Source organism: Aegilops tauschii, chromosome 3 (assembly GCF_002575655.3).
Source record: "Aegilops tauschii subsp. strangulata cultivar AL8/78 chromosome 3, Aet v6.0, whole genome shotgun sequence".
NCBI classification, from domain to species: Eukaryota; Viridiplantae; Streptophyta; class Magnoliopsida; order Poales; family Poaceae; genus Aegilops; species Aegilops tauschii.
The window spans coordinates 145,242,494-145,267,455 of record NC_053037.3 but is presented as its reverse complement, the minus strand read 5'-3'; the positions used below and the strand labels follow the sequence as shown (position 1 = coordinate 145,267,455).

General features: G+C 42.3%; 1 protein-coding gene across 1 annotated transcript; it reads right to left on the bottom strand.

The window, feature by feature from the left end:
• Positions 1 to 4,800: 4,800 nt before the first annotated feature.
• LOC109749356 (probable protein ABIL3) lies at positions 4,801 to 8,074 on the bottom strand. The gene is made up of 9 exons (XM_020308315.4): positions 7,528 to 8,074; positions 6,633 to 6,715; positions 6,377 to 6,527; positions 6,071 to 6,170; positions 5,891 to 5,986; positions 5,775 to 5,811; positions 5,525 to 5,646; positions 5,331 to 5,425; positions 4,801 to 5,224 (listed from the first exon to the last, which is right to left on the bottom strand). Exons 1-9 carry the CDS (start codon positions 7,642 to 7,644, stop codon positions 5,072 to 5,074), a joined length of 954 nt encoding a protein of 317 aa, XP_020163904.1. The 5' UTR covers positions 7,645 to 8,074; the 3' UTR covers positions 4,801 to 5,071.
• Between the last annotated feature and the right edge of the window lie 16,888 nt (positions 8,075 to 24,962).

Genomic DNA, 24,962 nt, shown 5'->3' with positions numbered 1-24,962 from the left:
GGACAAATAACTTTCTCGTGACAAAAAGCTCTCTACTAAAACTAACTTAGTTGTGTCTTTATCTAAACAGCCCCTACTTTTTATTTACGCGCTCTTTATCTTCTTGCAAACCTATCCAAAAACACGTACAAAGTACTTCTAGTTTCATACTTGTTTCCCGTAAAGCGAACGTCAAGTGTGCATAGAGTTGTATCGGTGGTCGATAGAACTTGAGGGAATATTTGTTCTACCTTTGGCTCCTCGTTGGGTTCGATACTCTTGCTTATCGAAAGAGGCTACAATTGATACCCTATACTTGTGGGTTATCAGAGAGCCAAGCCATCATGTGTGTCAAGCGCTTCGCGGTTGGAATCGTGCAACTGTTTGGTCCGAATATCTGAGAGCTCCCAATGCTAAAGACGCCGCAAGGCTTTTGGAGATGAATAAAGCTCGCGGGTTCCTAGGTATGCTTGTCTCAATAGATCATATGCATTGGAGTTGGAAGAACTGTCCTAAGGCATGGCATGGACAATTCCACAGCCAGAAAAAACGTTCCACTATAATCCTTGAAGCGGTGGCCGATCAGAAGAGTTGGATTTGGCATGCTTTCTTTGGAATGCCAGGATCTTTGAACGACATCAATGTTGTTCAACGGTCACCACTCATGAATAGGATTGCAAATGGTGAACTGCCATCGGTGCAGTTTATAGCAAATGGCCATACATACAACTATGGCTACTATCTTGTGGATGGCATCTACCCAAGGTGGCAAACATTTGTGAAGCCGCTGAAAAAACCAAAAGGTAAGAAAAATGTTGATTTCCACAATGCTCAGACGGCGGCTAGGAAAGATGTGGAGAGAGCTTTTGGAACTTTACAAGCCCAATTTGCTATTGTGAGAGGACCGGCTAGATTTTGGGATCAGAATATCCTTTGGTACATCATGAACGCTTGTGTGATTATGCATAACATGATTATCGAGAATGAGCGTGGGTAAGATTTGGACTATTCTTAGTATGAGTTGTTGGGACGTCCCGTGCAAGTGCGGAGGAGGGTTGAGAGGGTGGCCCGCTTTGTTGTCTCCTATCGTGCCATTTGATGTGACGAAACGCATGATGAACTTCAGAAGGATCTAGTCAAGGAGTGGTGGGCATGGAATGAGCGACAAAACACATGATGTTGTATGTTTGTTGTACTGTTATTTGTTGTATTGGTCATGAACTATTTGTTGTATTGAACTTTAATTATTTGTTTGAGTTGTAATAATAATTGAACTATTTTTTGTCGATTTATTTTGTGTGTGTTTGATCTTCTTTGTTTCACATTGAATGCAAAATGTTGTTTGTGCTGGGCGCGCGCTCTATTTTGCCGCGCTACAAATTTTCAGCGCTCGATGAAACAACTTTGTGGTCCGACGCGCAAAAGGGCTATTTCGGTGCTGTAAAAGAAAAATTTGCGCGCCGCGCCGTAGCGCATCTATTGGAGATGCTCTTAGTTTCTTGTTGCTAAGCTTCCTGTATTTAATTAATTGTAGATTGTAATTATGTTTTCGTCTAGGTACACGTGCCTAGCATCGTTTCTTTCTAGGGTCATCAAACTTCTCTCTCCTCTTAATTAACTTGCCACATCAGATTTTTTACCTACTTCACAACCTTAGCACATATACAAGGTGGAGCACTGAGAAAGGCTTGACAGAGTGTGGATCATGAAATCAAAGCGTTGGTTTAAATATTTATGGTAGCCGGAGGTTTGCGAACAGGCCCTCAAATGAGGAAAAGCGATTAAAAATGACCAGCTCTTTGCTCTGAAATGAAGATCCTCCGTAGAAAAGGAATCCGACACGAAGGAATACCATCTTCACATAGAGGTGTGGTGGAGCGGCACAGATATTCTCATTTGCCATGGCCAAGTCTGGGGCGACTTAGCCATTCACGGCCATCGGATCAAGGATAAAAGGACGAGATCCGTCCAGTCACAATTCCGATGTTGGTCACAATAATCATTGTCCTGTGTTACTGTATCAAAGTGATGTTCGTTGTGTTATGTATCATCTCATCTAGATGGTGAGTATTTGATCCAATGGTTGAAAATGAGCAAAGTCCTAATACATTTCCTTTTTATCCCAAAAAGGAATGTCAAAAGCCATAGCGGAGTCCTTTTGATCTACTTCATGATTTGCAAATTTGTTTGGAGAGGAAAAGGCCTGAAATTGATGTCGAAATTCGCTAATACTATGAATACGTGACCATATACACACCCATCTTTTACAGATATCTCCATCTGTCTCACAAGTTTCGCTAAATTGAGTAAAATTTGAGAATTTCCGCTAAATTGGATAAAAGCTGTCACAAACTTGAAACTAGGGGCTAAAAATTGAACTTCACTCAAATAATAATAATAATAATAATAATAATAACAACAACAACAACAACAACAACATTGTTTTCATGAAGTAAAGAACAAGAAACAGGCTCACCCCTTGTATACTTTGGCTACTTCAGCACAAATGATCGTTCTCAACCAGAGTTAAACTTGATAACACAGAAGTCAATGGTTTCTTTTACCTCTCTTTCATTATACTATGCAGATGTGCCGTGTGGGAACATAGGAATGCATAAATATATAACCTTGAATAGTCCTATGAACATGACGTGAATTTCATTGATTTTGTTAGTTGGTTATATTTAACTAGTTGTACTTTGGCCAGGTTGTCTCCCCCTGATCTTTTTGGTTTTCAGTTGCTGAGGGAGTCAAATATGAATTATAAAAATGGATGAATATGACAGAATGCATATTTATCTTAAGATTTTTGTTGTCACACTACTAAATTGATAACCGGATGATTCCAAAAGATATGTATAAATCCCAAAGATACTGGTCAATCCATATGCTCCACAAATATTAGGAAGAAAGAAACCGGGGGAGGCAGCCGATGATTGGCCTCAACCACTAGTTTTGCCAAGAAAAAACATTGGTTTTTTGTTTAGAAGAAAGAAAAGTATTGCTGTTGCTTTCTCTGATTGTCTTAATACAGGTCGATATTTCTCCTTCAGAAGTTTCAGCGTAGTTTATACGCTCATATCGATGCGGTCTATTCCGTACTCGATCAGGATCATGCATGATAATATCGCTTCAGTGGACTGGATACAGATATCTAGCGTGTTTGTCTAGTTTATTTGTTTGCAATCAAGCTGCAAATGAAAATAGACTGTTACTCCCTCCGTCCGAAAATACTTGTCATCAAAATGAATAAAAAGGGATGTATCTTAAACTAAAATACGTATAGATACATCTCCTTTTATCCATTTTGATGACAAGTATTTTCGGACAGAGGGAGTACTTTGCAGGCGCGGGAGATAAAATTGCGGCGACTGTTGGAGGTATGAATTCGTTTTGTTACGTAATATGGTCTGCGTGCGTGATAGACTGATACTATACGTGTGTGGATGTTAACAAGTTTTTTTTTTTTGAGAATATGGTAACAAGAAGTTAATATACTGCCCCACTGTTCTTTCTCTATAGCGGTTCAGAAAGATGACATCACATAGAAGGTTTTTTTTTCTTGAGAAAAAGGGTATGCTAACAGAGTTCCTTTTTTGTGAAGAAACTGCATCACTGCGAATTTGTGATAGACTAGCATTACATAGGCTAGGCCCAACATAAAGAGGTGCAGATTTCCGCCCATATATATATATATATAGGTTAGACAAAGAACCAGCATGCCTGATGGGCTCAGCAAGGCCTGTGGACCTGGTTGTAAACTGAGAGGAGAGTGGTCACCATGGAACACATGGCCCAAGTGAGTACCACCTTTTTGCTAGCAGGAGCCCACAGGTCCCAGCTGTGGCTCAATGTCCTCAATTCAGAGAACACAGGGCTTGCATCTTGGAAAGGAAGATGATCAGAGCAATCCCGCCCCATCTTGGAAAGTAAGATGATCAAAGCAATCTCGCCCCATCTTGGACTGTAGTCTGTTAGATGGATTCGGATTAAATATCTTCTAAGCATTCCAAGTTTTGATTCAAAGACATTTCATAGAACTTTTGGAGGGTTAGAATCCTTGGAGAAAAAAAAGTCTATGTTGGTCATTTGATTCATAGGATTGAATTCTATAGGAATTTGTTCATACATTTCATAGGAAATCTAGCATCAACTCCAACATTTTTTTTACCATTTCTTTATTTTCCTGTAGCATCAAACACTCTTAAAACCCTATAGGATTCGTGTGGGCAGCCTGTATTTTTTCTATTCCTCCGTTTTGAGAATCCTGCAAATCAAAGAGAGCCTACTCAAGATGAAAATGGAAGGTGAAATGGACGAGGGTAAAATGCCCTCGAAAGGAGAACCCACAATGGGCAAAGGTTGGCTGAACACGATTAATGGAAAGTTGGCTGACACGCAAACCAACATGGTTCCCTAAAACAAGACATCATATCGTGTAGAGCCTAATGACATGATTGCACGGAAGGAAATGAAGAAAAAAGAAGGGGCTTAGTGGGCTCGGAGAAGTGTTCACTACTCTGTTGGAGCTGGGCAGGGTCACTGGGATGCGCAGAGGAAGAGCGACCTAGCAAGTGTCCTTGTTGGATTACTGTATGGATACAACTCCAGTTCTCTTAGTATTTTACAACAGATTGCAGTGGATCTATTAGTTTAGGGACCCCGTCATTTGTCATCATCCAGGCCCACTGATGCTACCACTGACATAGGCCACAAAACCAGCCCAAACAGTTCTGCTCGACAAGATCGCCAACAGTACAAACAGAGGAAAATGACACCAGAAGGACCACCATGTATTTGGTATTAAGATCTAGGCCAGAGAAACGGGAAATGGATGTATGTGATGGCATTGTACTGAAGTTGCTCATCTGAGCACTGTATTTGGTTTGCTCATGTGTCATGTGCTTGCGCAACGCCATGAGCACCACTGGTGGTGTTTCTGTCTGCATTGCATCTATAAACACATGGGAATGACACACAAGCTATATGTATGAAGGAATGCGATTTGGTCTGAGATCTCGAACATCATATGTACTCGTATGAAGGAACGAGATTTGGTCAACAAGGAACAAGATCCAAGACATTTCAGCGATCAGTACTCGTCCAAGTAATTGTAGAGCGACTCATCATTCCTCCACCGGCGTCTTGTGAGCAGGGACTTGAGGAAGCCCCTGCCTTTGCTCGATCTTTTCTCCCGCTCTTTCTGGTTTTCATAGTCGGACTGCACCTGCATCGAGGTTTGTCTCTGCAAGGGGGTTATCACATCAGAAACTAGAAAAAAAAAACTGGCTTCAGGACAATACACTGTTAAACAGAAATAACGCAACAATGCTGGGTTCTGGTTAACATACAAAATGCTTTGGATCCAGAGGTGGTCTTCTTGCAACTGTAGCAGATCGCGCCAGGGGATTGGGAGCGGTTGGTATTGGCGAACCTGCTCTTGTTTCTGTAAAGCAATGTCCGCTTAAGTTCTCTTCAGCAAGCTGCACATTCAAAGAAAGCAGCGCTTGACCGTTCAAATGTAAGATCAGAATTACTATAATACCTTTTGGATTCAAGTTCACGACTTGGGGTGATGGTGATTTAGCTCGTGCTTTTCGAGACGGAGACATGGATCGTGATCGATGATGTGTTTCACGAACTGTAGGAGATTGTGAACGGACACTCCTGCAACATAACGTGTTTAAATAAGCCTATAGTATGTCTATTTTGGCAAAGAACAATCAAAAGGGTGTCTTATGAACACTTTGATCCATAATAACACGCAAACACGGTCCTGAGAGTTATCTGCCTACCTCATCGTTGTCTGCCTACTAACTGGAGTGGACATGGCTGAAAGATAAACCATTAAAAAAATCAATGACACAACAATCTCTCGAGAACTCAGAACTCAGAAATGCAGTGAACTTACCAGACTGAGACTTGCGCATTTTGCGACCCGTATGTTGCCTGCTGTACCGTGTGGGCTCTGAAACCGGATGGATAGCAGATTCCACTATATCTGCGCCTATACAACGGAACAACAATTATCTATACAGCACAAGAACGTTATTATGTAAAGCACTAGAAACAAAATAAGTCGTGGATTTGCCTGGTAATATGTAACGCCTGTGGTACTGCGGCGCCCTGATAAGAAGAGACTGTTGAGATCTTCCCTCCTGGTCAATTGCCTGCTGGCAAATCTTTACCCTCTACAACCATGTGAAATAATGTTGCCACAGTTAGGACTTGTGCGACATATTAACCAAGTTATCTGTGCAGAATGCCATAGACTCAAATGGGGGCATACATGACAGCATTTACATTTGCTCAATTATATGAAGTTAGAGAACATAGATAGAAAGAAGATTTACAAAACAAAACAAAAATCCCTTCATTCAGCATTCAATTAAAGTACCTGTTCAACCGACGATACTCGAAATTCTGTTTCATTAACCTCGTCAGCCTTTTCATTGACGAGATTATCCACCTTGTACGACACAAAACCCAGATGGTCAACAGTACTAACGAGTGCCTCAACTGCGTAGTCTTTTAAACTCGTTACCACCCTACAGAAGACAAGTGTAAATGAGATGCAAGATACGAGATAGCCTTCTGTTTAACCAGCAAGGTAAACAAGAGACCGAAGAATTAAACAAAATAAAAGACCTTACGTAGATCTGTGCGAGTTGTTTGTGTAGAATACTTCAAAATATTCTGCCGCTGAGTATAGCTGCGACCGCAGATTCCTCAAGTCCTGCAAACAAACATAATTTAATATCAGCATAGAGGATACTATAAGAAATGCCATATGGGAGGAACATCAATGATTAACTAAGGTGCAGCCATGTGGGGTTTCGTCGTTAACAAGGATCCTAATTTTATTACCTCGAATAGCGACAAATTTGACAAGAGATGACTCACACTAACGGTTGACATAAACAGACCAATAAGCGTGCCAGCATGCAACTAAGCTACAGTTCAAACTTCAAATGAGCAAAAGGCCATCGGATACGTGAGGCCCTACTACAAACTATGCATGACAACCTCCTTGGGTGCTGCTTATTTGCTAACAGCCTCAGTACCAATGGCCATTCCACTGCGACAAACCGCGCATTTTAAAATCATAATGCCGTAGCGCTTTTGCTCAATTGGGGGAAAGCAAGAGAAAGGTTGGGCCATTACAGAGTAGCGCACCCAATTATGCAAGCAATAGAAGATTAGACATACAGCTACATGGTACGGCAAAAGAAGGACTTAGTAACATAATGCTACTACCAGAAATTATGAGCACACTAAGTTTGGAAAGGTCACTGCAGTGCCTACCCTGTTCGCTTCTCTATCTCTACCAAAATAGGAACAAAATCTTGTGATTGACAGAGACATAGCGGGGCCACAATCAAGCGCCGCCCCAAAATTGGACCCACCACCAGATTTTCCGGCACCGCGGCCGCACAATCGAGAAATGCAGACCGGTTTCCGCAAGAACATCGCCTAGATCCATGGGAGGGGAAGCATAAGATTGCGCCTCGGAGCCCTGTGGGGGTGAGGCGCAGAGAAACGTAGTACCTTGAGGCTGTCCGAGAAGAGGAGGCCCTCTTGCGAGGACGGCATGTCGTTGCTGGTGGAGGCGGCGTCGAGGTTGTGGGACGAGACGGAGGACGGCGACATTGCGACTGCCTCCATGGCTGAAGCCGCGGCACCGGGCACCCGCCCCCCCACCAACCAGCCTAGCGGAAACTAGGCACTTCTCGCCAAGACTCTCCGCTGCCGGGCGCACCAAACCCCTCCTCGGCGGACCAAAACCCCCCAGGAACGCCGAGAAAAGAAAAGGGAGGCCTTTTGAAGAAGAGGCGCCGTGTCCTCTCTGGTGGTGGGGGTGGGAGGGGAGTAGCCGGCTCACCTACACGGGAGTTGAGCTGCCAACGGCAAGATCTGGGTCGGGTCCTGGTGGGCTCGGGAGACGCTAGTGATTGGTAGCGACATGGGAGAGGGGAGGGGCCAGGGGAGGGGCGATAGATAGGGGCGAGGGGAAGAAGATGAGTGGGAAAAGGGGCGCTTTGGCTGCTAACTTTTGTGGGGGAGCGGAGCAATGAGGGCAAACTGCAGAGGTTGTTGAGCGACACAGACGGACCATGGTTTTATCCTGGCCGTGTCACTGCGGTGTGGGCCATGGGTTTATCTTGTAGAGTTAACTACATACTAGTTCTGTTCTTCAACTACTCGTTCTTCGTCTCTAAAAACTGTCAAATCAAGTTATGTTTCCCTAAAATACTGGTTCATGTGACACTTAAAGTGACACATGATTAAGCTAAGCAAGGAGCCTTGGAAATTTGTTGTGCACACCTCTCAAGCATCTGTCTAATTTGGGCTAATTTTTGTGCACAAGAATAAATTGTATACAACTACATGATTGTTGTTGTAGACATTAGAATTAACACAAGACAATAATAAACTTCTACAATTTACGAGATGTGTGAACGTCAAATTTAAGTTGTCCTCTCGTGATTTGATTGTCGTTCGCATTTGGCTTATTGATGTTAAGGCCCGAACGTTAGGTGGGAGCCCTTCCCAGACCGAACGAATTGTTCCCCAACGCAGGGGGAATTGATCGAACAATTTTGTTCGGAGCAAGAGGCATCCCAACCTGAACCTTCTCTCACTCATGCTGGCAGGCCAAGCTAGTGTTTGATGTGTTCTACCTAAAAAAAATGAACATGCCCATTTAGATACCAAACTAAAATAACAGAAAACCAACAAAAAAACTGAGAAAAAGACTTTAGAGTAAAAATTACATAGAAATCTAGAAATTCATATAAAAATCTGATGGAAAATATACATGCCATGGATTATATGATAAAATTGGACTATTATACTTGTTAGAACTACCACACATTAAAAAATACGTACAAAAAATTTCATTATAGTGGGACAAGTAGCAAAACTTCCATGGTCTGCAATAAAAAGGAAACTTTTTGCCATGCTCTAACAAGAAAATAAAATGTCATACTAGAAAAAATAATTTGCCTTGGCAAATTTTAGTTCCATTTTTTGCCATCATGCCAAAAAATGATGTAAAAATCACCATGATACATACAAACTAATTTTGACGATGCTCAAGTAAGAAAGCATCAACTAAATTGCCATGGTTCAAAAAAGTGTACATTTATCAAGAGAAGAATAAATTTTCCATGAACAATACACAAAAACTGCCATGATACATGAAACTAAATTTGCCATGGTCAATTATTGAAACATAAAGCAATGATCGATAAAACTAAATTAGCCATGGCGAATTACTAAATTTGCCATGATCTATGAACTAAATTTGCCATGGTTCATAAAAAAATCCATGGTCAATTACTGAAAAAATATGCCATGGTCAATTACTAAAACTTGCCATGAACCATAAACTAAAATTGCCATGGTGAATTACCAAAATTTGCCATGACCCATGAACTAAATTTGTCATGGTTCATAAACAAAACAAAAATTGCCATGGTCAAAATGCTAAAATTGCCATGATCTATAAAAAGTAAATTTGCAATCATGAATTACTAAAAATTGCCATGATCCATAAGTAAATTTGCCATGGTTCATAATAAAAAAATCATGGTGAATTACTAAAATTGCCATGGTCCATCAACTAAAATTGCCATGGTGAATTACTAAAATGTGTCAAGATCCATGAACTAATTTTGCCATGATTCATAATAAAAAAATTGCCATGGTAAATTACTAAAATGTGCCATGGTGAAGTACTAAAATTTTCCATGACCATGAAATAAATTTGCCATGGTTCATAATAATTTTTTGCCATGGCGAAGTACTAAAATTTGCCATCACCGCTGCAGGAAGGTCCTAACGCGACACATGTATAGGAGACCAGTCGACCAAACTGTGTGTGATGCATGAATCGCAAACAATATCGTAATAGAACTATCACCAATAAAACAAACTGTGTGCGATTGTAGAGACATCAAATACAATTCAGAAAAGAGTTGCATGTGCAATATGTGGCATATAGTTGATCCACACAAATTGTTTGCGATCATACAAAATAACGCAAACGGTTATCAAAATCCAGATGTGTGCGATAGACGACTTACAGTTCAGTCGGATGAACTGTTTACGATGAGCGAAAATAACAAAAAAAGATTACCCCGATGCAGATGTGTGCAATAGACGGCATACAGATCACTCAGATAAATTGTTTGTGATGATCTAGAAGAACACAAACGATTCGATGTAACAAGATGTGTGTGATACCCGACAAACAAGTCGGTAATCAGAATTGTGTGCGATAATTCTAGGCAGCGCATACGTTTTTTTGTTGCGAATAATGTGCTCGACAGGGCACACAATTGAAGAAACCAACTATGCGCGATAATGAAAAAGATCGTTGTCGAATGCCTATTGCTAAACGTCTGCGATGAGAGTAACAGGGGAAATAGAGATAATGAATTAGTTTGAGCGAATGGCAACGAAGATATACGGTTTGCTTAATTTAGTCCTTGTTGTTGTTGTTGTTGTTGTTGTTGTTGTTGTTGTTGTTGTTGTTGTTGTTGTTGGATGGCCCTGTGACATCGTCTTGGCGAAGACTTGCCGCAAACCGTTGGCTTTTCATCACCGCCGCCGACGCCGTCGTCATCGTCATTGATGTCCTCCTCGTCGCCGTCCTTGTTCGATCATTCCTGCTCCTCCTCCTCATCGTTGTCGTCTTCTTCATCCTCCGACGGCTCCTCATCCATCTGGTCGTCGTCCCTTCCATGAACCGGATAAAATCAAGGTCAGGGCTCGATGTCGGACTCATGGAAGACGAGCGGGCTGATTTCATGGTTGACCTTTGATCGGGCGCAAGACTGCAGGTGAACTGTCGTCCTCGCTGTGCTCGACATGGCTGCGCTACGTATACAAACCGCGAGAAAGCGAGGTTGCAGAGTGTGTGTAAGTGTGTAGCGCGACCGACCGGGACGATGAAGATGGTGGCAACTGATGCGGGGTATGAATAAAAGAGGAATGTCAATTGAAGGGGGGTGACGAATTATATTGGCACATTGGCAGGCGGTTAGAATTCTGATATAATCAACCACAATTATTAGTACCCAGTCGCTCCAAATTCCCGCCGTTGCACAATTCTCAGTGTGATAATTACGCACACAGATTGGAGCGCCCAAATGTGAAACAAGCAATTTTCATAGGATAGTTGGCAAGCAATAGATGAGCTCTGCTTATTGATGTAGCCAGTAATAATCGAACAAAACCCCTAATCATCATTACAAACAGCGCATAAAAGATGGCTAATGCGACAACTACAACTACACATGCTAATTCCATCTTGACTCTTGCTCTCATCTATTGCCTATGATTGATTCTTTCTTGCTTCATCGTAGTGATTGTACACTCCAGATCAGTCAATTTCTCCTTCAGCTTTACGTGATAACACTCCGAGCCCTGACATGCCATTCATCATTAGTGAAAATGGAAAGTGAAAGGGACAAGGGTAAAATCAAGAGTTGCCGCAGAAGAGAAAAGGATCGTGGCAAAGCATGAGAAAAGGATCCCCGAGTTCTAAGTGAATTATAGGCCTACAAAGCATGGAATCAAGAGTTGCTGCCGAAGAAGGCTTGGACTGAAGATTTGATCAAGAAGAAGGATATGCAAATTGAGGTGTTATTGAAGAAAGATGTCGAAAATTATGGTACTATTAACCAATTTAGGTTAAGCAAAAGAAATTAGAGGGAGAGAAATTTGTGCTGAAACGTGTTTTAGTAGTAGCATTATTTGCTATGTTTGTCAAGCTGTTGTCTTGAACATGCTGGTGTAAGAAACATTTGGATGAAAAGCTAATTTGAAGTGGACTAGTTCACAAACCACAATGTTTTCCCATCCTTAAATTTCCAATTTGTAGACACCAAATAGCATATGAGCTGTACTGAAATTGGATATCATGTGGACTAAATTCATCTAGTAGCCTAATAAAAAGAAAACATATTTTGCCCGAAACTTCTACAAACAAAGATGCATATCATCTGGACTAAATTCCAAGGGGTTAACAAGATGTCACATCTTTCCCAGATTCCAGGGGTACAAACCTACTCAACAACTCATCATATTTGGAGATCTCTTACATTATTTCAATTTACCTTAACTACATAGTAAAGAGCTAGTAAATTGATGACAACTATGGTAAGTGCCACCATGTATCTGTTTTTCTCCTGCGCCTTCACTTCAAGTTTTTGTATGACTCTTGCTTTCTCCTCTCCATCCATTTGCAGCTCCTCTACCACGTGATCAAATATGGCCAGACCAGTCTCTCGTTTCAACTTATCATTGCGAGCAATTCTCCTTTCTTCTTCAATAGTATGCTTCAGCTCAACAATAAATCTATTTTTACTAGCTAATTCAAAACCCAAATTAGCCACCGCCGCCTCCAATGTTGTCTTCTCTCTACCCCACTGGATTGATTCATCTTGGTATGCAATATAACAAGGATCATCAGCCTACCTATTAAACTATAATAATCCATCCAAAATACAATTAACACTACAAATTAAACAAGGGATCATTCAGATAGGTCGTGAGCGCTAACTACCTGAACCTCCTCCAAATCTGGTGTAGGTGATGAAGGAAATATGCCCTAGAGGCAATAATAAAGTATTATATATTTCCTTATATCATGATAAATGTTTATTATTCATGCTAGAATTGTATTAACCGAAAACATAATACATGTGTGAATACATAGACAAACAGAATGTCACTAGTATGCCTCTACTTGACTAGCTCGTTAATCAAAGATGGTTATGTTTCCTAGCCATAGACATGAGTTGTCATTTGATTAACGAGATCACCTCATTAGGAGAATGACGTGATTGACTTGACCCATTCCGTTAGCTTAGCACCCGATCGTTTAGTATGTTGCTATTGCTTTCTTCATGATTTATACATGTTCCTCTGACTATGAGATTATGCAACTCCTGTTTACCGGAGGAACACTTTGTGTGCTACCAAACGTCACAACGTAAATGGGTGATTATAAAGGTGCTCTACAGGTGTCTCCAAAGGTACTTGTTGGGTTAGCGTATTTCGAGATTAGGATTTGCCACTCCGATTGTCGGAGTGGTATCTCTGGGCCCACTCGGTAATGCACATCACTATAAGCCTTGCAAGCATTGTGACTAATGAGTTAATTGCAGGATGATGTATTACGGAACGAGTAAAGAGACTTGCCATTAACGAGATTGAACTAGGTATCGAGATACCGACGATCAAATCTCGGGCAAGTAACATACCGGTGACAAAGGGAACAACGTATGTTGTTATGCGGTCTGACCGATAAAGATCTTCGTAGAATATGTGGGAGCCAATATGGGCATCCAGGTCCCGCTATTGGTTATTGACCGGAGACGTGTCTCGGTCATGTCTACATAGTTCTCGAACCCGTAGGGTCCGCACGCTTAACGTTACGATGACAGTTTTATTGAGTTTTGATGTACCGAAGGAGTTCCGAGTCCCGGATGAGATCGGGGATATGACGAGGAGTCTCGAAATGGTCGAGACGTAAAAATCGATATATTGGACGACTATATTCGGACTTCGGAAAGGTTCCGAGTGATTCGAGTATTTTTCGGAGTACCGGAGAGTTACGGGAATTCGTATTGGGCCTTAATGGGCCATACGGGAAAGGAGAGAATGGCCTCAAAAGGTGGCCGCACCCCTCCCCATGGTCTGGTCCGAATTGGACTAGGGAAGGGGGCGCACCCTTCCTTCTTTCTCCTTCCCCCTTCCCTTCTCCTACTCCCACAAGGAAAGGAGGAGTCCTACTCCCGGTTGGAGTAGGACTCCCCCCTATGGCGCGCCTCTCCCCTTGGCCGGCTGCCTCCCCCTTGCTCCTTTATATACGGGGGCAGGGGGGCACCCCAGAGACACAACAATTGATCCTTGAGATCTCTTAGCCGTGTGCGGTGCCCCCTCCACCATATTACACCTCGATAATACCATTGCGGAGCTTAGGCGAAGCCCTGCGTCGGTGGAACATTATCATCGTCACCACGCCGTCGTGCTGACGAAACTCTCCCTCAACACTCGGCTGGATCGGAGTTCGAGGGACGTCATCGAGCTGAACGTGTGTAGAACTCGGAGGTGCCGTACGTTCGGTACTTGATCAGTCGGATCGTGAAGACGTACGACTACATCAACCGCGTTGTGATAACGCTTCCGCTGTCGGTCTACGAGGGTACGTGGACAACACTCTCCCCTCTCGTTGCTATGCATCACCATGATCTTGCGTGTGCGTAGGATTTTTTTGAAATTACTACGTTCCCCAACAGTGGCATCCGAGCCTGGTTTTATGCGTTGATGCTATGCACGAGTAGAACACAAGTGAGTTGTGGGCGATATAAGTCATACTGCTTACTAGCATGTCATACTTTGGTTCAGCGGTATTGTGAGATGAAGCGGCCCGGACCGACATTACGCGTACGCTTACGCGAGACTGGTTTCACCGTTGCGAGCACTCGTTGCTTAAAGGTGACTAGCAGGTGTCTGTCTCTCTCACTTTAGTTGAACCGAGTGTGGCTACGCCCGGTCCTTGCGAAGGTTAAAACAGCACCAAACTTGACAAACTATTGTTGTGGTTTTGATGCGTAGGTAAGAACGGTTCTTGCTAAGCCCGTAGCAGCCACGTAAAACTTGCAACAACAAAGTAGAGGACGTCTAACTTGTTTTTGCAGGGCATGTTGTGATGTGATATGGTCAAGACATGATGTGATATAATTTGTTGTATGAGATGATCATGTTTTGTAACCGAGTTATCGGCAACTGGCAGGAGCCATATGGTTGTCGTTTTATTGTATGCAATGCAATCGCCATGTAATGCTTTACTTTATCACTAAGCGGTAGCGATAGTCGTAGAAGCATAAGATTGACGAGACGACAACGATGCTACGATGGAGATCAAGGTGTCGCGCCGGTGACGATGGTGATCATGACGGTGCTTCGGAGATGAAGATCACAAGCACAAGATGATGATGGCCATATCATATCACTTATATTAATTGCATGTGATGTTAATCCTTTATGCATCTTATCTTGCTTTGTTTGACGGTAGCATTATAAGATGATCCTTCACTAAATTATCTAAGTGGGAGTTCTTAAGTAATATGATTAATTGAACTTAAATTTATCATGAACTTAGTCCTGATAGTATTTTTGCAAATTATGTTGTAGATCAATAGCTCGCGTTGTTGCTTCCCTGTGTTTATTTTTGATATGTTCCTAGAGAAAAATTATGTTGAAAGATGTTAGTAGCAAAGATGCGGATGGATCCGTGATCTGAGGATTATCCTCATTGCTGCACAGAAGAATTATGTCCTTGATGCACCGCTAGGTGACAGACCTATTGCAGGAGCAGATGCAGACGTTATGAACGTTTGGCTAGCTCAATATGATGACTACTTGATAGTTTAGTGTGCCATGCTTTACGGCTTAGAACCGGGTCTTCAAAGACGTTTTGAACGTCATGGACCATATGAGATGTTCCAAGAGTTGAAGTTAATATTTCAAGCAAATACCCGAGTTGAGAGATATGAAATCTCCAACAAGTTCTATAGCAAAAAGATGGAGGAGAATCGCTCAACTAGTGAGCATGTGCTCAGATTGTCTGGGTACTACAATCGCTTGAATCAAGTGGGAGTTAATCTTCCAGATAAAATAGTGATTGATAGAATTCTCTAGTCACCATCACCAAGTTAGTAGAACTTCGTGATGAACTATAGTATGCAAGGGATGACGAAAGTAATTCCCGAGCTCTTCGTGATGCTGAAATCGACGAAGGTAGAAATCAAGAAAAACATCAAGTGTTGATGGTTGACGAGACCACTAGTTTCAAGAAAAGGGCAAAGGGAAGAAGGGGAACTTCAAAAAGAACGGCAAGCAAGTTGCTACTCAAGTGAAGAAGCCCAAGTCTGTACCTAAGCCTGAGACTAAGTGTTTCTACTGCAAAGGGACTGGTCACTGGAGGCGGAACTGCCCTAAGTATTTGGTGGATAAGAAGGATGGCAAAGTGAACAAAGGTATATTGGATATACATGTTATTGATGTGTACTTACTAGTGTTTATAGCAACCCCTCAGTATTTGATGCTGGTTCAGTTGCTAAAGAGTAGTAACTCGAAAACAGGAGTTGCAGAATAAACAGAGACTAGTAAAAGGCGAGGTGACGATGTGTGTTGGAAGTAGTTCCAAGATTGATATGATCATCATCGCACACTCCCTATACTTTCGGGATTAGTGTTGAAACTAAATAAGTGTTATTTGGTGTTTGCGTTGAGCATGAATATGATTTGATCATGTTTCTTGCAATACGGTTATTCATTTAAGTTAGAGAACAATTGTTGTTCTGTTTACATGAATAAAAACCTTCTATGGTCATACACACCAACGAAAATGGTTTGTTGGATCTCGATCGTAGTGATACACATATTCATAATAATGAAGCCAAAAGATGCAAAGTTAATAATGATAGTGCAACTTATTTGTGGCACTGCCGTTTAGGTCATATTGGTGTAAAGTTCATGAAGAAACTCCATACTGATGGGATTTTGGAATCACTTGATTATGAATCACTTGATGCTTGCGAACCGTGCCTCATGGGCAAGATGACTAAAAACGCCGTTCTCCGGAACTATGGAGAGAGCAACAGATTTGTTGGAAATCATACATACGGATGTATGTGGTCCAATGAATATTGAGGCTCGTAGCAGGTATCATTATTTTCTGACCTTCACAGATGATTTGAGCAGATATGGGTATATCTACTTGATGAAACATAAGTCTGAAACATTTGAAAAGTTCAAAGAATTTCAGAGTGAAGTGGAAAATCATCGTGACAAGAAAATAAAGTTTCTATGATCTGATCGTAGAGAAGAGTATTTGAGTTACGAGTTTGGCCTTCAGTTAAAACAATGTGAAATAGTTTCACTACTCACGCCACCTGGAACACCACGGTGTAATGGTGTGTCCGAACGTCGTAATCGTACTTTATTAGATATGGTGCGATATATGATGTATCTTATCGATCTACCACTATCGTTTTGGGGTTATGCATTAGAGACAGCTGCATTCACGTTAAATAGGGCACCATCAAAATCCGTTGAGACGACACCTTATGAACTGAGGTTTAGCAAGAAACCAAAGTTGTCGTTTCTTAAAATTTTGGGGTTGCGATGCTTATGTGAAAAAGTTTCATTCTGATAAGCTCAAACCCAAATCGGAGAAATGTGTCTTCATAGGATACCCAAAGGAAACAGTTGGGTATACCTTCTATCACAGATCCGAAGGCAAGACATTCGTTGCTTAGTATGGATCCTTTCTAGAGAAGGAGTTTCTCTCGAAAGAAGTGAGTGGGAGGAAAGTAGAACTTGATGAGGTAACTATACCTGCTCCCTTATTGGAAAGTAGTTCATCACAGAACCAGTTTCTGAGACACCTACACCAATTAGTGAGGAAGTTAATGATGATGATCATGAAACTTCAGATCAAATTATTACTAAACCTCGTAGATCAACCAGAGTAAGATCCGCACCAGAGTGGTACGGTAATCCTGTTCTGGAGGTTATGTTACTAGACCATGACGAACCTACGAACTATGAAGAAGCGATGGTGAGCCCAGATTCCGCAAAATGGCTTGAGGCCATGAAATCTGAGATAAGATCCATATATGAGAACAAAGTATGGACTTTGATTGACTTGCCCAATGATCGGCGAGCCATTGAGATTAAATGGATCTTCAAGAGGAAGACGGACGCTGATAGTAGTGTCACTATCTACAAAGCTAGAATTGTCGCAAAAGGTTTTCGACAAGTTCAAGATGTTGACTACGATGAGAGTTTCTCACTCGTATCTATGCTTAAGTTTGTCCGAATCATGTTAGGAATTGCCGCATTTTATGAAATATGGCAAAGGGATAAACAAAACTGCATTCCTTAATGGATTTATTAAAGAAGAGTTGTATATGATGCAACCAGAAGGTTTTGTCAATCCTAAAGGTGCTAACAAAATATGCAAGCTCCAGCGATCCATCAATGGACTGGTGCAAGCATCTCAGAGTTGCAATATACGCTTTGATAAGTTGATCAAAGCATATAGTTGTATACAGACTTGCGGTGAAGCCTGTATTTACAAGAAAGTGATTGGGAGCACTACAACATTTCTGATAAGTATATGTGAATGACATATTGTTAATCAGAAATAATGTAGAATTATTCTGCAAGCATAAAGGAGTGTTTGAAAGGAGTTTTTCAAAGATAGACCTCGGTGAAGCTACTTACATATTGAGCATCAAGATCTATAGAGATAGATGAAGACGCTTGATAAGTTTTTCAATGAGTACATACCTTAACAAGATTTTGAAGTAGTTCAAAATAGAACAGTCAAAGAAAGAGTTCTTGCCTGTGTTACAAGGTGTGAAATTGAGTAAAGACTCAAAGCCCGACCACGGCAGAAGATAGAAAGAGAATGAAAGTCATTCCCTATGCCTTGGCTATATATTCTATAAAGTATGCCATGCTGTGTACCAGATCTATTGTATACCCTACACTGATTTTGGCAAGGGAGTACAATAGTGATCTAGGACTAGATCACTGGACAGCGGTCAAAATTATCCTTAGTGGAATAAGGAAATGTTTCTCGATTATGGAAGTGACAAAAGGTTCGTCGTAAAGGGTTACGTCGATGCAAGTTTTGACACTAAATCTAGATGACTCTAAGTCTCGGTCTAGATACATATTGAAAGTGGGAGCAATTAGCTAGAGTAGCTCCGTGCAGAGCATTGTAGACATAGGAATTTGCAAAATCCTTACGGATCTGAATGTGACAGACCCGTTGACTAAAATTATCTCACAATCAAAACATGATCACACCTTAGTACTCTTTGGGTGTTAATCACATAGCGATGTGAACTAGATTATTGACTCTAGTAAACCCTTTGAGTGTTGGTCACATAGAGATGTGAACTATGGGTGTTAATCACATGGTGATGTGAATTATTGATGTTAAATCACATGGCGATGTGAACTAGATTATTGACTCTAGTGCAAGTGGGAGACCGAAGGAAATATGCCCTAGAGGCAATAATAAAGTATTATATATTTCCTTATATCATGATAAATGTTTATTATTCATGCTAGAATTGTATTAACCGGAAACATAATACATGTGTGAATACATAGACAAACAGAGTGTCACTAGTATGCCTCTACTTGACTAGCTCGTTAATCAAAGATGGTTATGTTTCCTAGCCATAGACATGAGTTGTCATTTGATTAACGAGATCACCTCATTAGGAGAATGACGTGATTGACTTGACCCATTCCGTTAGCTTAGCACCCGATCGTTTAGTATGTTGCTATTGCTTTCTTCATGACTTATACATGTTCCTCTGACTATGAGATTATGCAACTCCCGTTTACCGGAGGAACACTTTGTGTGCTACCAAACGTCACAACGTAAATGGGTGATTATAAAGGTGCTCTACAGGTGTCTCCAAAGGTATTTGTTGGGTTAGCGTATTTCGAGATTAGGATTTGCCACTCCGATTGTCGAAGAGGTATCTCTGGGCCCACTCGGTAATGCACATCACTATAAGCCTTGCAAGCATTGTGACTAATGAGTTAGTTGCGGGATGATGTATTACGGAACGAGTAAAGAGACTTGCCATTAACGAGATTGAACTAGGTATCGAGATACCGACGATCAAATCTCGGGCAAGTAACATACCGGTGACAAAGGGAACAACGTATGTTGTTATGCGGTCTGACCGATAAAGATCTTCGTAGAATATGTGGGAGCCAATATGGGCATCCAGGTCCCGCTATTGGTTATTGACCGGAGACGTGTCTCGGTCATTTCTACATAGTTCTCGAACCCGTAGGGTCCGCACGCTTAACGTTACGATGACAGTTTTATTGAGTTTTGATGTACCGAAGGAGTTCGGAGTCCCGGATGAGATCGGGGATATGACGAGGAGTCTCGAAATGGTCGAGACGTAAAAATCGATATATTGGACGACTATATTCGGACTTCGGAAAGGTTCCGAGTGATTCGAGTATTTTTCGGAGTACCGGAGAGTTACGGGAATTCGTATTGGGCCTTAGTGGGCCATACGGGAAAGGAGAGAAAGGCCTCAAAAGGTGGCCGCACCCCTCCCCATGGTCTGGTCCGAATTGGACTAGGGAAGGGGGGCGCACCCTTCCTTCTTTCTCCTTCCCCCTTCCCTTCTCCTACTCCCACAAGGAAAGGAGGAGTCCTACTCCCGGTTGGAGTAGGACTCCCCCCTATGGCGCGCCTCTCCCCTTGGCCGGCTGCCTCCCCCTTGCTCCTTTATATACGGGGGCAGGGGGGCACCCCAGAGACACAACAATTGATCCTTGAGATCTCTTAGCCGTGTGCGGTGCCCCCCTCCACCATATTACACCTCGATAATACCGTTGCGGAGCTTAGGCGAAGCCCTGCGTCGGTGGAACATCATCATCGTCACCACGCCGTCGTGCTGACGAAACTCTCCCTCAACACTCGGCTGGATCGGAGTTCGAGGGACATCATCGAGCTGAACGTGTGTAGAACTCGGAGGTGCCGTACGTTCGGTACTTGATCGGTCAGATCGTGAAGACGTACGACTACATCAACCGCGTTGTGATAACGCTTCCGCTGTCGGTCTACGAGGGTACGTGGACAACACTCTCCCCTCTCGTTGCTATGCATCACCATGATCTTGCGTGTGCGTAGGATTTTTTTTGAAATTACTACGTTCCCCAACAGGTGAGCGTGGCCAAGACATGATTGAATCGGTACCCTTGCTGCTGTAACTGCTGCAGCCAGACAATGCCCGTGATGACGCCCATGAAATTTGTGGTTCATATGAGATTAAGGAAAGGGTCCCGAAGCGCTTGAATAAGGCGGATCGGCATCCGAGAGCTTACTAAGAAATGTCATGCGGCTGTCGGTGACTGTCTTCGATGGTAGAACACATCCAGATTATCGGGAGAGCGGCAACTTTGTATGCGGTATGTTGGCCTGGATAGGCAATGCGGGCAGAGAAATAATGTTGGTGCCGTGGCGGATGTGCACCACCGCCTGTCATTGGTAGCCACTGGAATCAGATCCGGTGATGCGGGCAAGCTGCATCCATGGCTATGGCTGCTCTGTGGGATGTGGGGAGGGGGGAGGTGCTCAGGATTGTGTGTGGTCAGTCATTGACAAGTGATAGAGAGAATATACCCCACCTGTCATATGCAACGCCGACCCACCTGTCATAAGCTTCCTTGGCCCCACCTGTGATAAAGCTACCTCAACCCCACCCGTCAAAAGCTACCTCGGCCCCACCTGTCATAAGATGCCTCGGCCGACCTGTCATAAGTTGCGGCAACCCCACATATCAGGATCTTACCGCATCAGCACTATGGGGAGAGAGTGGACCGACCCCGCCTATCAGGGTTTCAAGCGGCCCCACATGTCATAAGTTGGCTTGACCCCACATGTTAGGATTGCACCGCGATAACACTGTGGTGAGAGAGAGTGGAGCGAACCCACCTGTAAAGATATTTTTGGAAATATGCCCTAATAATATTGTATTATTATATTTTTGTTATTCATAATTAAGAGTTTATATTTCATGCTATAACTGCTATGATCCTGGAATATGCGATTCAGTGGAAAATTCATATGCACGTGTGAAATGATAAACGGTAAACAATAGGTTCCCGGTCTCGCCTCTAGGACGGGCTCAAGTGTTGTTGGTGATCACGTTTTCTGGATCTTAGGATATCGTTAAGTGTAACGATAGTCCTAAAACAACATTGAAGGGTATGACATTAGAAGAACAATCATATTGAATCGACCCAATACTTGTCTGTTATACTATGTGATCATATCGTCTGAAATCATCTATTATAACACAGAGTGTTATCATGTGTTTTAGTTCCTCAGACCATGAGAGTGTTTCGGTCACTTCCTACCGGATGGTGGGCTTTGGGGTTGCTCAAAAGTCATCAGTAACAAGGTGATCATAACTACAACTGTCAGGCTCACCGGAAAGTTTGACAAGTGACTGGACGGCTCGAGAGTGGAATTTACCCCTCCGATGATGGAGAGATATTCTTAGGGCCCTCTCGGTGTGAAGGTATCCATCATCGTCTGGCCAGATACAGGTGACTACGTCACAAGGGATGCCGGAAAACGTCAACGAGAAAGAAGAACAAAACCGGTAACGGGAGCAACGATATACTGAGCATGGTGATGACTCAAGAGGATACCGATGCACACCCGGTTTTGTAAAGTATCGTGAAGCAAAGGGAACATCACATGATAACCAAAGTTTCACCCGAATATCATTCGTGTAATCATAGGGACCGATATAGATGCCCACGGTTCCGCTATCGGTCATTGAGCGAAGGGGTTTTGTTCATGTCTATGGTTACCGAACCTGCGTGGTCACAAGCTTAAGGTAATCATTATCTGTTGAGTGTTAGTAGGACGGGAGTGATGAGAATATATTTGTGGAATTGTTTCATTAATATCCAGAATAGTTCTGAGAGGTTCCAGAAGCGTTTCGGGGTCACGTGTAGGGTTTCAGTGAATATCGGGTAATACCGGGTATTACTGATTAATATATATAGGTGGAAATGTTTCCGGAGATGTTAAATTATATATATTATGCTATGATTTTTTTTAGAACAAAAATATATCTAATTTAATGTCAACAAGCCAAATAAGGCCAATATGTGGAGGAGTTGGTCCACAAGGGCCCAACAAGGGAGGCGCCCCCTTTCCTAAAGGGGGGGGGGGAATCCTACTCCCCCTCCCTTCGCCGGCGCCCCAAGGGGGCTCTTCCCCCCTTGGTGGAAGCCCCTCCCCCAAATCCTATATTTACCAGAGGATTTGCACCCTATGAGTACACAAGTTTTGGAGCCTCCTCTAGTTGATCTAGTGCACGTTCTAGTTGGTCCTAGTTGACTAATTAGAGCGACCCCTAGCCACCTCTAATCCTCATAATTAGAAGCACCGTGTGGTTTGGTACCTCTTGAGCATGCGTTGGTTTTCCCTTGAAGAGGAAAGGGTGATGCAGCAAAGTAGCGTAAGTATTTCCCTCAGTTTTTGAGAACCAAGGTATCAATCCAGTAGGAGACTACACGCAAATCGCCTAGTACCTGCACAAACAATCAAGGACCTTGCAACCAACGCGATAAAGGGGTTGTCAATCCCTTCACGGCCACTTGCAAAAGTGAGATCTGGTAAATATATAAGATAAATATTTTTGGTATTTTTGTTATATAGATTGGAAAGTAAAGATTGCAAAATAAACTGCGGCAGAAATAGCAAGTTGATAGGAAAATAATATGATGCAAAATAGACCCGATGGCCATAGGTTTCACTAGTGGCTTCTCTCAAGATAGCATATATTAAGGTGGGTGAACAAATTACTATCGAGCAATTGATAGAAAAGCGCATAGTTATGAGAATATCTAGGCATGATCATGAACATAGGCATCACATCCGTGACAAGTAGACCGAAATGATTCTGCATCTACTACTATTACTCCACCCATCGACCGCTATCCAGCATGCATCTAGAGTATTAAGTTCATAAGAACAGAGTAACGCATTAGGCAAGATGACATGATGTAGAGGGATAAACTCAAGCAATATGATATAAACCCCATATTTTTATCCTCGATGGCAACAATACAATACGTGCCTTGTTGTCCCTGCTGTCACTGGGAAAGGGCACCACAAGATTGAATCCAAAGCTAAGCACTTCTCCCATTGCAAGAAAGATCAATCTAGTAGGCCAAACCAAACTGATAATTCAAAGAGACTTGCAAAGATATTAAATCATGCATATAAGAATTCAGAGAAGGATCAAATATTGTTCATAGATAATCTTGATCATAAACCCACAATTCATCGGATCTCGACAAACACACCGCAAAAAGTATTACATCGAATAGATCTCCAAGAAGATCGAGGAGAACTTTGTATTGGGATCCAAAGAGAGAGAAGAAGCCATCTAGCTAATAACTATGGACCCGAAGGTCTGTGGTAAACTACTCACACATCATCGGAGAGGCTATGGTGTTGATGTAGAAGCCCTCCGTGATTGAATCCCCCTCCAGCGGAGCGCCGAAAAAGGCCCCAAGATGGGATCTCACGGGTACAGAAGGTTGCGGCGGTGGAAAAGGTGTTTCGTGGCTCTCTCCGATGGTTTCAGGGTATAAGAGTATATATAGGCGAAAGAAGTAGGTCGGTGGAGCTGCGAGGGGCCCACGAGGGTGGGGGGCGCGCCTTCCTACCTCGTGGCCGCCTCGTGGCTTCCTTGACCTCCACTCCAAGTCTCCTGGATTGCGTTTCTTCCAAAGAAGATCCTCGCGAAGGTCTCATTCCGTTTGATATTCCTTTTCTGCGAAACACTGAAATAGGCAAAAAAATAGCAATTTGTACTGGGCCTTCGGTTCATAGGTTAGTCCCAAAAATAATATTAAAAGGTATATTAAAGCCCATTAAACATCCAAAACAGATAATATAATAGCATGGAACAATAAAAAATTATAGATACGTTGGAGACGTATCAAGCATCCCCAAGCTTAATTCCTGCTCGTCCTCGAGTAGGTAAATGATAAAAACAGAATTTTTGATGTGGAATGCTACCTAACATAATTTTCAATATAATTTTCTTTATTGTGGCATGATTGTTCAGATCCGAAAGATTCAATACAAAAGTTTAATATTGACATAAAAAATAATAATACTTCAAGCATACTAACTAAGCAATTATGTCTTCTCAAATAACATGGCCAAAGAAAGCTTATCCCTACCAAATCATATAGTTTGGCTATGCTTCATTTTCGTCACACAAAAATGCTCTCATCATGCACAACCCCGATGACAAGCCAAGCAATTGTTTCATACTTTAGTAATCTCAAACTTTTTTCAACTTTCACACAATACA

Coding starts and splice junctions, on each gene's coding strand:
- LOC109749356 (XM_020308315.4), bottom strand. CDS start 7,644: ATGGAGGCAGTCGCAATGTCGCCGTCCTCCGTCTCGTCCCACAACCTC. Junction 5,987..6,070: donor CAGGCGTTACATATTACCAG/GCAAATCCACGA, acceptor TCCGTTGTATAG/GCGCAGATATAGTGGAATCT. Junction 5,426..5,524: donor CGTGAACTTGAATCCAAAAG/GTATTATAGTAA, acceptor ATTGCTTTACAG/AAACAAGAGCAGGTTCGCCA.